This window comes from Rhamphochromis longiceps, linkage group LG1 (assembly GCF_057381845.1).
Source record: "Rhamphochromis longiceps isolate RC_006_pf linkage group LG1, R_longiceps_female_GT1.1, whole genome shotgun sequence".
NCBI lineage: Eukaryota > Metazoa > Chordata > Actinopteri > Cichliformes > Cichlidae > Rhamphochromis > Rhamphochromis longiceps.
This window is the reverse complement of record NC_140557.1, coordinates 6521873-6535191: the sequence shown is the minus strand read 5'-3', so window position 1 is coordinate 6535191 and position 13319 is coordinate 6521873. Positions and strand designations below refer to the sequence as shown.

At 41.5% G+C, this 13319-nt stretch overlaps 1 protein-coding gene and 1 non-coding gene across 2 annotated transcripts; both read right to left on the bottom strand.

Moving 5' to 3' along the window:
• Positions 1-21: 21 nt before the first annotated feature.
• lrp3 (low density lipoprotein receptor-related protein 3) lies at positions 22-10416 on the bottom strand. Its single transcript, XM_085414910.1, has 7 exons — positions 9840-10416; positions 6780-6915; positions 6495-6700; positions 5217-5833; positions 4487-4959; positions 4180-4312; positions 22-4084 (listed from the first exon to the last, which is right to left on the bottom strand). The coding sequence occupies exons 1-7, from the start codon at positions 9913-9915 to the stop codon at positions 3272-3274; spliced, it is 2454 nt and encodes an 817-aa protein (XP_085271036.1). The 5' UTR covers positions 9916-10416; the 3' UTR covers positions 22-3271.
• A 317-nt stretch (positions 10417-10733) lies between these two features.
• trnat-agu (transfer RNA threonine (anticodon AGU)) lies at positions 10734-10807 on the bottom strand. Its single transcript has one exon. It is a non-coding gene; the product is annotated as a tRNA-Thr (tRNA).
• Positions 10808-13319: the final 2512 nt, after the last annotated feature.

The window sequence follows — 13319 nt, the reverse complement described above, 5'->3', positions numbered from 1 at the left end:
AGAGAAAAAAACCCCAGAAAATAAATTTTGAAGTTTATTTATTGCAGGCACAGGAAAATTATGATAAGCAGAAGATTAAACAGAATTTTGGATCTGCAAACCCAACAATGCCATGGCAGCATTTCTCTTGCAGCACAAAATATACAAACATAATTCTCAAAACGTGAGAAACAAACATCATCTTCAGCCTGTGAAGGGAACAAAGCTTCAAACTCAAGTCTCTAATGATGATATTATCAGACAGAAGCTTTCAGCAGAACTTTACTTTCCAGTGGCCACAATCCAGTGTGCTTACCTGTGCACAAAACTATACAAACATACAGCTATTACTAAAGCATACTGAAGACATTTTGCTAAAGCATAAACGCTGAAATTCAGGGAACAGAAAAGACACACTTATCTAAACTGGCAGATCATAATCATCAACCTAACCACATTAGCAGTCAGTGTAACACAATTTCACTAAAGATTGTACCAAATTACCATGACTCTCCTTAAGCTGATGACTACATCCTGAATAAATCACTACTTAAATACAATGGAAGAAGACCTGAAAGGTTCCCTTTCTCTTACTCTTCGCTGTAATAATCCCAGAGCTGAGATTTCTGACATATTAGTGCACTGTACCTCCAGATCAGTCATATTTAACAATCACATGACATGTATAAAAGAGTGTTGTCTAGACAAAGACAAATCTAATCTCTTCAAACAGGTAAACCACAGAGTTGATTCATAAACCCTCCTTGACCATTGCAACAACAGGGAAAACCCCATTAAGGCGTTTTTAATGCATGTCTCTAAATCACAAAGCAAGATACGCATTTTTTTTCCAGACAGCAGCTAAACGATTTCACTTTAAGCTAAATGAGGACGGATGTTTTTTAAATAGACGTACAAGAGAACACAAGTAAAACATCTGTAAAACTATAAATAAATATAATTAGCTTATTTTTTGATATTTCAAAGAAAGAACTGGAGATGAGAACAGATTATGAGGCAGAAATTAGTTGGAAGGACTATGGAGATATCTCTAATGGCACATAACATATAGCAGCTGTTCTTGGCAAAACTTGTAGGGTAGCATGGCACATTCAGCTCATTTTAAAGAAAAAAAACAGTAGGAACGATCTAGTTTTTCCACACGAAATGGCATTCTGGTCAATTCTCTTTTGCTCCAAACCCACACTACTTATTGGCTTCTTATTCTTCTAGTATAAATATCCTGCAGCACAAGTGGGAGGGGGGAATCACTGATATTTATAACAAAAGAAGACTGGTACATTCTTTAAAGGTCCAACAGTGATTAGCAAAATGTTACCAGTGTCAAAAAGCAGCCCAGAAACAGGCAATAACTTCAAGGCAGAAAGAGAAACGTAAAGCAAAACTTTGTACAGGTCTCCACTGAAGACTTGAAAATAGAGGTCTTTGCTTAAGCGTCCAGTATTAGAAAATTCCACAGCATAGATTTGAATTTCCACCAGAATAAACCAGCAGTCCAGACATCCACGGTGACCCAGTCATCGACTGGGATGAACAGTGAACAAACAGTATTTCCATGTGAAGCTCCTCTTTCCAAAGTTTCTTGGGCATTCACATACAGTCAGTGCACTGAATGGAGGTCAATGCAAACACTCATATACATATGTATATATATATATATATATAAAGTCGGGTTCATTTAAAAGGATGGACTTTGTTTAACGGGACAGGTTTGGTTTATTATGAAAAGGATGAGAGGCTGAACAGAGTTAGAGGCAATATTCTTGGACTCACTTTGTAAATCTTCATCCAAGTTTGGCTTATATTAAACTGATCATACATGAAGATAAAAACTAAAGCTACAATTGATAAAAGTGAATAAATAAGTTCTTGATGTTTCTTAAAAGTGGTCAAAATGATGTCTGATGAATCAATACTGACACTGCACAAGTGTTAAAGGAAAAGTTGATATTTTTTCTGGGAGATAAGCTTCCAAATTCTCAATTATAAATATATACTATAGCTTGCACCTACTTAGCTTAGCACAAGGTTATAAAACAGAGGGGAAAACTAGCTTTAATGACTGCCTTCAGACAGAAACTATCCTAGCCTGCACTAGGGTAACCTAGACTACCAGGTGTGCTATTTTCATCAAACTCTCCACAGGAAAATATAAAAACCTATTAAAAAAAAATATCAAACCTTTTTCTGACACGGTTCAAAGCTGTATTTCAAGACATTTCTTACTGTCAACAAAACGCACAACAAGACCAAAATCAACCAGTGATATCTGTAATGGTCTGTTATTATGTAACCATGAAGAACAAATCCCTGAACAATCCCTGAATATTGAATATTGACTCTTCATGGAAATGTAGAGTCAATATTCAGCTCAATATTCCATCTATTTATCATCATATTTATCAATGTGTAAAATAAGATCTTATAAGGAAATTACAAAAATGTGTTAAATAATGAATAAATACATAAGAGTTTCAAACTCCTGCTTCCACGAGTGCACCTCGTGTGTTATTCTGTTCGATGTCCACGGCTTTGTCTGATTTCTCTCCTTACTGCTGTTATGTCTTTAAGAAGGTTGATGTGGACAAATCACAGGATTTGTTGCCAATATTTTAAAAAAAAATGTAAAATTTCAGCAACAACATCCTTAATTGATGCACTCAGCCGTGACATATTAATGATGTCATAAAACAATAACAACTAACATAAACAATAAAAGGGAACAAGAATAGAGGATCGATCAGATCAATTTGTGTGTTCACTCATTAGGCTGTTATGGCTCACAGTATGTAGCGGTGCATAATGGCTTTGAGTAAAGACATAAAGGCTGTTTTGGCATTTCAGATACATTTTGCCAGTAGTGGGTTGTATTAGTACTTGTGGCCAAAACTGGATTTAATCTTTTGGAACAAATTCAGGGTAAATATCATAACGGGCTAATTGGGGCTATCTGTTTGCATTTAAATGAAGTAGTTAAGCTCTGGCATGAGCTTTAGAAAGCAATTTACAGGAAGAACGACTAATGCTGGTTTTATTCGTCTTAGGATAAGACTGCATGTGCATAATTGTTTGCAACTGCACATTTTATGCATTCAAATAATGAAATGGAGTGATATTTATTGAGTTTCATATTGTACCCCCTCCAAACAAAAGGCTGAAGTACAGGTTCTCACCTCTGACTCTGGTGGAGTCACATCTCAAGGACACTTTATCAGAACTGATATTGCAATTGCCAGCTCTCGACAGTGAGGAGAGCGTCATCCTAAACTTTTCAGCACAGCGTCTCCCTTCCTAAATCTCCTCCCTCTTCACTGATGCTTCTGCCGAACCTGCATAGGCTGCTTCTTGCCTCTGGTTTCATCTCATCCCTGCTTGGCACGTTCACAGTAAACTGGCTGTCACTGTCCTCTGGTTTCACAGAGGAAAATAAGGGCTCGGTGGGTGAAGTCACCTCTGAACCCTGTGGTTGAGGTTGAGTTGATGGTGTCTGGGAACTGCTGGGAAACACAGGGGGTGAAATAGGGGACAAAGGTCCTAAGGGGGAGTAACGTCTTAAGGAAACCCCCTTCAGGTTAACTGCAAGCTCCAGAACCAATTTTCTAGATGCCCGGGGTGGGCACAGGGGTACAGAGGCTTCCTGGGGGGAGAGAGGAAGTCCACTTTGTACTGAGGAGTCACTCTGGCAAGGAGTGGGAGGTGAAGACTCTGCAGCCCTGCTGCCATCTCTGCTGACAGGTGACAGGTCCTCTTCCTCCTCTGGACTGTCTACTGAATGAAAGGAGAGAGGCGATGCAGGGCTCTCCGGCAGGTCCACACCCACTACGTCAGACCCACCTGCAGACATGGCCCTGTTCTGAGGTCCCTGCTCCCCGACAGTCCGGTAGCTGTGAAGCCCTAGTGTGATCTGCGTGGGTCCAGGGGGATCCAGGAGTGGGGCGTGGCCTCTGCCTCGTCCTCCACTACGGAACAAGCGATTCCAAAGATGGCCTAGACGTCGTCTGGAAGAGGAGGAAGTGGAGCGGCGAGTTGAGTGACGCCTTATCTGCCTGCGCATTGCCAACCGAAGATTCTGTAACACTGAAGCCTGGATGACGGGGGATTAAAACAGAAACACGCTGAAGTTCATTTCTCTCTAAATGCAGCGTCGCCAGTGTCTGTTAGTGTGCGCGAATTTGTTACCTGGGTGGGATTGTATACAGGAAAATCTTCCACCGGAGGGATAAGACCCTGGGCTATTAACTGACCATATGAAGGAGGAGCCTCTCTCTGGACAAAGTCGGCCTCCATGTGAGTCATCTGCGTCTCAAAAGCTCTGTAAAGGAGTGAGGAAGGAAAAAACAGAGCAGGATCAGGGAAAAATCAGGAAAACTATTTGAAAACCCACAAAAATACTTTCACTTCTACAGTTTCTGGCAGCTGCAACAATCAACACCATCCCAGCGTTCCTCTGACTTAACATTCATTTAGTGGCAGAATGAGGGCCCACCTGTACTCTCGGTTCCTGAGGGAGTGCAGTTTAAGGGCACAGCCAAGAGCAATAACCAACAGGAGACTGCAGACCAGACTGCCGATCAGGGCAGCTGTGATCACTTTCCTGGGCACTGCTGCCAAGCAGTCCCTCTCATCGCTTCCATCTAAACAGTCCTCCTGGCCGTCACAGCGCCACGTCTCAAAGATACACAGGTTAGTCCCACAGTGGAAGTTTCCAGGTTGGCAATCGTAGCAGTTCTTCTCGTCCGACCCATCTGGACACCTCTTCTGGTTGTTGCAGCGTTCAGAGGCTGGGTAACACATTCCTGTACCACCCTCGCAGGGGAACTCTCCATCTGGACACATCGGACAGCCCTCCTCATCTCGACCAGATGGGCAGTGCCAGTAGCCGTCACAGCGCTGGCGTTCAGAGTAACAGCCCTGATCACTGCCGCAGGGACGCTCGCCAGGAAAACAGTAACCTTTCACCTGGTAGGATGGAGGAGAAATGCATCACTGTCTAGACACAGAAGGGACAACTTGTACTATACTTAACTGACTGTGTTTTCTGAACAAAAAGAGCAGTTACTGTTTCTAAATCAGTTACTTTGGATTAAAAAAGAAAAACACTGTAACTTTTGACAAATTAAAAGTTTTAAACAACTTTAAAAAAAGAGGTTGAAAGAATTTCAAAGGATAGATGAGAATAAACGATGAATGAAATGAACATTAGCCAACCTCAGTACCTGATATGTAGCATTGAAACCATGCCCCGGACTGTGAGGCTGGGCCATGTACAAAACGCTCATCTGTCCCCGGCTCGACTCCAACAGGGCGGGCCGCCTGTTGTTGTGATATGACAACACCTGTAACAGATGCTCCGCTCGCTGCAGCAGGCCGTCATAGACATGCAGCAAATCTCCAGGCCCCAGCTGCAGGTCCAGCTGCAGAACAATGGGCTTAGGGTCCTGAGTGTCCAACAACCAGGAGCATCTCAGCTCAGTGTCGCCGCTACGGTTCGCACGGAAAAAATCGGGAGAGGCAAACGAGCCATAAAAGTTCCCCAGACGTTTGCCACAAGTAGTGTCAGGGCAACCCAGTTCGTCACTTCCATCGTGGCAGTCCCGGGCTCCGTTACAGCGCAGGCCCGCGGGCAGGCATCGGGTGGACTGGGCCTCGGTGCACGGCAGAGAGCCAAAGGGGCAGAGGCCCGGCTGCGCCTCAGTGGGAGTCGGCAAGCAGCTGCGTTCATCCGAGGCATCCCCACATTCATCCTGACCGTTGCACTTCCAGGAGCGAGGAAGACACTTCCCATTCCCACAGAGGAATTCATCTGACTGACAGCTGCTCTGACCTAGGTGACCTAAAAAAGAATATGTCTGGTTAGCTGCTAAAACATCACTTTTACCCCCCAAGAGATAGTTGCCAGTCTCATCTGTCTGCCATGTCCAACTGCAATCAATATCACAGGTTTTAGGCTTTTCTCAGCTTTTTAAAAAAAGACAAACCATAACAAAAAAAAATGCATTAGTATTGTGGATGATCATATCAAAACAAACCAAGCAGTAACCCTGTGTAAACATACAAAACAGCTCTATTAATTCAACCCTCACAAAACTTTATTATGGCTTTATTAAATCTCTGTTTTAATGCTGCATCTTGACCTCTATGTTGTTATAACTGCTGTTACTGATGCATGCTCTGGTCTGCACAGAGATTCTGCTGCTACTTTACCCACCTCGTGTTTTCCACATATGCGCATAGAAGCATGGGGAGGTCCCAGAACAGATGCTTATGTTCAAATATAAAATACTGCAGGTGGCCCTGACGTAAATGTTATAAACATGATAACTCATTTTATTTTATTTTTTTTATTTATTTATTATTTTATTTCATTTTATTTAATAATGAATTTGCAGTGGGTGTTGCTAATGGATTAAACTGTAGAGGTATTTCTAATATTTTCACGCACTCTGGTATGTTTATGGAGTGGATAAGCAATATGCAAATATTCTCCAGCTTACCTCTGATGTAAGAGAGTCGGAAGCCCTGGGCTTGCCCAGAGCTGTTGGCTTGAGAGTGGAAGAAGAGCCAAACACGCCCCCTGGTGGAGATGAAGGGCTGCGGCAGCACCGAGCCACATAGCCTGGATTCTCTCTTCCACGTAGGTGTCAGCAGGAGCCAGTCTCCCATGCATTTTCCTGACTCCGCCAGGTCGAAGTTACGGAAACTGGAGCATGGAACATGAGTTTAGGTGACTCGGTTATAGAAATATCATATGTATGCAGCGTATGTTTCAGGGACTCTACCTGATGGTAATAACTTCTCCTTGACCCCCCTGAATATGCCAGCTGCAGTTGACCCCAGCTGGGTAGTTTAAAGGCCAGGAAGGGCTGTAGATCACACCCCTCCGCTCTGTATGGATCTCCACTTGCTCGCTGCAGCCTGTCTCAAAAAAGACAGGGGGGATGGCAGCATACATATTAGGGAGGTCGGTCTGAATGCTCCTTGTGCACATCAGAACTAAGAACACGAACACTTGGCAGACATCGAGCATTACCAAAATGTTGGCTTCCACACTCTATAAACCGTTTTATCCTCATTCTTTTATTTGTGACCGCTACAAAAAACACTAAACGATTCACTGACAAGACAAATGACCTTAGTGCCATTGTGGGGAAGCTCCACGCTGATCAGATGGAGCTTTAAACAGAAGCAGCAGCCAAACTGGCAGCCAAGGCAACAGCATCTCCTGCTGCCATCACACCATTACTCCAGGGAGCAACACAAATGTGTGAGCAGGCCAGGAAAAGCTCCAGGACTAACACGCAAACCTCTGTGTGGTGTGCAGGCACTGAATCCTGTTGTTTTTCTAAGTAAAGGCGCAGCGATCAAGTTACCGGCATCATAATCTGCAACATAAATGTGGAATGGGAAGTATCTCATTTCATTCTTGTGCTGAAAGCAATAATATAGAGCAGGCGCATTAATCATCGCATTACTGCTTAATGCCACAGAAAGAATGAAACACATGCAAGGAAACGCTGTCTAACAAGCCTCTTAATTAACCAAAACCACAGAGACAGAACATTAGCTCAACTATGATCCAGCGCTGACACACAGCAGGGAGTCTGCTGCTTAGTGCTGTTTGTTTCTGGCTTACTTGATGAATCAGTAAAGTCAGCAGAGTGAAGCAGGGTGGCGGAGGGAGGAATCGTTTAAGTGCGGATATCGACTATCCACACTAACTTAGCACACACATAAATACCTACACATACTGGGCTGGACCAAGCTGCTACACAATGCTGTTGTTTGGTACAATGAATAAGAGAACTGAAGCACATTTTGACTGTTGTGTTTGTGTTTCATCTACTTTCAAACTCAGATGCTGGAAAAATCTGATCACAGAGAGAAAGAGAGAGAGAAAGAAAATTCACATTAACTCACTATTTTTGGTTTACCAACAGATGTAAAAAAATAAGATTTAGCTGCTGTTTTATGCTTAAACTACAGAACATGAACAGTTCACCAACAATAGTTGCTCAGGGAGCAAACCTTTTCTCTATGACATCCAGAGACTCCAAAATGCACTGCAGCCAAGAACAACTCCAGCTCAGACGCCAATAGAGTCATCAAAATATTAAAATAGTGTTTTATCAGTGAAAGGTGAATACACAAAACGTAACAACACAAGACACACTAATAGATAGTGGTGGGAAAACTACATCTATAGGTTTTGACGCTGCATTCACATTTAATGAAGCTCAGCTGTAAAATGTTCCTTAAAGGAGATTATTATGTCGATCCCGTGGCTGACTATTAGCATCACGCTGGAATTATTAGATGTGAAAAAACTTCCCGTAGTTTTTTTTAGGAGCTACCTTGGGTTAGGTGATGTAAACCTCAGTGGTGCTGATAATATTTGTGTGTTTTCTAGCTTAACATATATCAAACCTGTAGTTTAATAGCTTTCAAACAAATGTAATGGAGTAAACCATGCCAAACTTTCACTGAAATGTGTATAAAGGGATATTAAGTTTTGTTTGTTTTTTTACAAAAACATTTGAAATTGCATTTATAGCTTTTAAGGCATGTAAATGTCCCTTTTTAATTTCCTGCTCTGATTACAGTGAAGCGTACCTGAGAGAAACAAGTGGATTAAGGTTGCACTTCAGCATTAAGCCCTTCAGTTTTTAATCTGCATTGTTCTCAAAAACCACACATAATCATGAGCTCAGGTAAAATGTGGAGATACTGAATGCAGTTGCAGCTTGTGTGTGTATTTGTGCATGCAACTTCAATCACCCTAGAACTTTATGTGTGAAAACATCAATTCTTTTTTTGACTTTTTGCTTTTTAAACCGCTTATCCGACTAGACTCGTGGACATCCTGGACAGGTTGCCAGCACAGGGGAACAGACAGCAACACAGGCTGGAGCACCAGGCATAAGGACAACATGCACACTGGACACATCAAAGCTTGAAGGTTCCTGAGTTGGGATGGTGTGTTCCCCTTTAATCGTGCAAATCTCTTCTCTCCTCAGTCTCACATCACCCTGACTTAACATTCATGATCTTACCCTAACTACAACTTGTCTAACCCAAAAACCTAACCTGAACATATCCCTTTATCTTAATTTTTGAAGACCTGAATTATCTGGACTGGCTTTCTGTCCCCATAATGAAGACACAGTCCAGAACCCTCGACCCCACACAATGTTAACACCTGGATCACACACACACCTCCAAACTCTCACTCTGTGTCCCTTTAGCAGCCTTCCTCTTTATTTAAATGCCAATTAAGTGCAGTGTATGACAATGGAGGGGGGAGGAGGGGACCGTGGGGTTGACTGGCTGCAGAGAAGCAGTGATGTAATGCCGATAGCAGCAGTATCACATTTGCGAAAGCGCGTCCATGTTTCCACACTAACCGTGATCATTTACCCACCACAGATCAATAATCCCGCAGGTTTCTGCACAACGATAGCCTCTGTGCTCTCCCTCCATCCAATCAAAACAATGAAAACAAACCGTCTTCATCTATCAGATCACTTAATCAGAGACACACAGTAGTAGACAAAATAACACCCACTGCTGCTGCTCGGGTGTGAACACAGAGACGCTCCGCTCTGATAGTCACTGATGTAATCATAGTAGGAGCTTTGTAAATTACCGGATCTCCCGTAAAGATGCGAACACGGATCAAGAAATAGAAAAGCATGGCCACTTACATTTCACCGGGCAATGCGGATCACTTGTGCATGCCATCATGTGTTCGTGAACATCACAGGCAGAGCTTTCTAAACTAATTAGAACAAGCCTCCGTCTAAAACATCACAGCGGTGTAGAGACGCATTGTTGTTTCTCACCTGCACAGAGCAGAGCACAGCGGAGCCACAGCAGCCCGAGAAGAGGCAGCAGCAGGGGCAGTACCGTCAGTCCCATGGTCCGGCGGGGACCTCTGCTATTATCTCCCACACGCGTTTCGCTGTTCGCTCCACATCTGTGCGATCCACACTAGCTCCGGCATCTGCGTTCAGCCTGGACACAGCTAGAGCTCCTCCTTGCCGTGAAAAGGCATTGTGTCCTTCTTTTGCAGCGGTAGCCAAGACGCTACGATCAAGTTAGCTCCAACTAGCGATGCGGCTTCTTGTTACTCCCTTCAAAATAAAGGCTTCGTGGCAAACGTTAAGTTTTGCAGCATTATAAAACTAAACGTCTTATAGACTATAGTCTTAGATATAAAAATCAAGATTATATAGGGTTTGGATTTGTAGTTTAAAATTACAGTTGAGATGCAAAGCTAGAAATTTTTTGTTTTCTTGAAGACTACTTCCGCTCTAACTTTGGCTGACTCTACTCAGCTTTCCACATCTTAAATGAAAAAAAGTGGCTCACATAATTCTTAAGCCTTGTCCCCTCTTTCTCCAGATGAAACTTTATATATTGAACTGAAATACAGAATTACGTAGACGGCTTCTGGTAGGAAAGATACATAACAATCTTCTCCCTCTCGCCCGCTTGTGCTCTGATTCTTTTATGAGTATGCCCTTTCACTTTCGCCCTCGTGTGGTTAAACTCTTGTACTGCAAGTTGGACTTTAAAATAAATTATAGAGTCCCTTTTAATTTAATAACGTATTTTGAGTTTCACATACACCTGGAAAAGTGTTTTGCTGAGAGAAAAGTACTATGTAAATGTAAAGTTATGACAAATGGTGCACACTGAACAACAAAAGAAACAACTGAAAAGAAAGAAATAAAAGGCACCGCTGGGATTCGAACCCAGGATCTCCTGTTTACTAGACAGGCGCTTTAACCAACTAAGCCACGGCGCCGCTGACGGAAACTGTCGAAAAGGGCATTTATGAATAGTGAAATACATGGGTCCAATGACGTCACTGCTATGTTCAGTGTATTACATGTATTCTCCTGTGAATGCGACGTGATATATAAAGTTGTCCCCTTTTATTTTTTTATCTTATTTTTTAGGTACTAGAAAATACGAAGGGCTAAAATGTTATAATTAGCAGTACACCGTTAAGTTACATTTATCCAAATCAATCAACTAAAAGGAGAGATTAACGTGGCTTAGTCAAACGGAAGCATAAATATGAGATGACACTAAAGCATAACTTTAAAGTGTAAGAAACAGTGCAGTGCAGCAGTGTCTTCGGTGTGGATTCAGTATTGTAAGAGTACAGGGTTGAAATACACAGCACACTTAAGCGAAAAAGATGATAGTGTGTATTACAATTCCCTGTAGATTATTTCAAATTTAAGCAAAAATATTACGCTTTTGATTCCCATCAATAAGGTTTTGCATAGAATGTCGCGTATTTACTATTAACTAGTACATTTAGAACTAGAAAATGCATTTTCTGAAGAAACTGCAGTGTAAATGCTGATAGTTGAATGTTTTGAGCTGAAATGGCTGCTGAATGTTGTTAAAAATGTTGAATGAGCTGAAATAGGACGAAACATTCACCTGAAGGCTGAAGTGTAGAACTGTTGAAAGCTAAAGTTCACACAGATGAAGAAGTTTCAAAGTTGGAAAGTAGCTGAAGATGTTTAAAATGTAGATGAGAAAAAAACTGAATATTTGCGCTGTGTGTGTGCGCGCACATGTATGTGTGTGTTTCTGTGTGAGTGTATGTCTCTGTGTGTCTGTATTTCCTTGTGTGTTTGTCTGTCTCTCTCTCCCTGTGTGAGTGTATGTCTCTGTGTGTCTGTATTTCAGGGGTTTTGACGCTGGCAAGTAGCCGAGCATGTTTAAAATGTACATTAGAAAATAAAGCATGAAACTTAAACTGGAACTGAATAAAAAAGTATAAAAGATATTGAAAAGATAAATACAAGCTGAATAGCTTGACTTCGTTTTAAAGTTTAAATGGTATCTGTGGGTCAACATATGTGGAAGTAGTTAGAGTTGAAAGACGAATAAGTTGAATGAGGATTTGAAGGGTCTCCCGATTGAAATACATTGTAAATTTTTGTTGAATAAAGTTGAATAATTAAAAAATATATATATAAAAGATACAGAGAAATGATCAAGAAAGACAAGAAGTTGACCCCAGCTGTCTTCCATGGGATGAACCCCTAGACCCTTACCTCAGCTCTCTTCCTTGGGGTGAACACGTACAACTAGAGGAGAAGCGCTTTGAAGAAATGCAGAATGAAAATCTCATGAACAGAGAAAAGATTATGTCCCTGAGGCAAGAAAATGAGTGAAAGAGTGCTGAATGAAAAAAAAAAACAGTCCTACCAGCTTCAAGAAAAAGAAGGTATTATTGAGGAGAAACAATGGGCTCTGCAAGACAAAAAGAATCAGGAGCTCCGAGAAAAGCTTGATCAAGCTCTGGAAAAAAATAATGAAATCTTCCAAGAGAAAAAAAAAAACAGGACATAGAGTTCAAAGAAAGAAATGGACAGCAAGCTTGAAGACATGAAGGAAAAATCCAGAGTGCTCCAAATAAAGCTCAATAAAACACTGCACAGACATAAAGTTTCTTCAAGAAAAGAACAACAGGACACACAACAGAAAGAAATGGATTGCAAACCTCAAGAGAAAGAGGAAAAATATAAAATGCACCAAATAACTCTTAGTGAAACTGCTGAAAAATCAAGAGATGCTTCAAGAGAAGAAGCAACAGGACATGAAACAGAAAGAAACGGATTGCAAGCTTCAGAACACAGAGAAACACAACGAAGGCTTGCAAGTAAAGCTTGATGAAGCTCTGGAAAAAATAAAGAAATCCACCAAGAGAAGAAACAACAGGACATCGAGCAGAGAGACATGCAGTCCAAACTCCAAGGCTGCAGGTAAAGCATAACAAAACATTGCACAAAAATCAACAGCTGCTCCAAGAGAGAAACCAACAAGAGATAAAACAGAAAGGAATGGACACCAAGCTTGAAGACATGGGGGAAAAAATCCAGAGTGCTTTAATTAAGGCTCGACAAAACACTGCACAGAAATAAAGATTTTCTTCGAGAAAAAGAACAACAGGACACACAACAGAAAGAAATGGATTGCAAACTTGAAGAGATGAGAAAAATACAAGGTGCTCCAAATAACTCTTGATGAAACACTGCTCAAAAATCAAGAAATACTTCAAGAGAAGGAGCATGAAACAGAAAGAAGAAAAACTTGTTCTTCAGAGGAAAAAACAAAACAAAAAGGAAGTACAAAACAACTGAACTGGAGGGAGAAAAGAAAAAGCCGGAAAAACAATGCTCAGAGATGCAGAGTAGCATCAATGAAATGCTGAGAAAAAACACAGAACTTCAGGAACTTTCTAACTACTTGAAGAACAAGAACACTAAAATCCAGGTGCAAAAGCAACAACA

Bases quoted from the DNA above. Each gene is read 5' to 3' on its own strand.
- lrp3 (XM_085414910.1), bottom strand. From the start codon at position 9,915: ATGGGACTGACGGTACTGCCCCTGCTGCTGCCTCTTCTCGGGCTGCTG. The intron at 6,916-9,839 runs GTGAGAAACAAC...TTTTTGAGACAG, and splicing joins CTGTGCTCTGCTCTGTGCAG to GCTGCAGCGAGCAAGTGGAG. The intron at 6,701-6,779 runs GTAGAGTCCCTG...TCCATGCTCCAG, and splicing joins GGAGAAGTTATTACCATCAG to TTTCCGTAACTTCGACCTGG.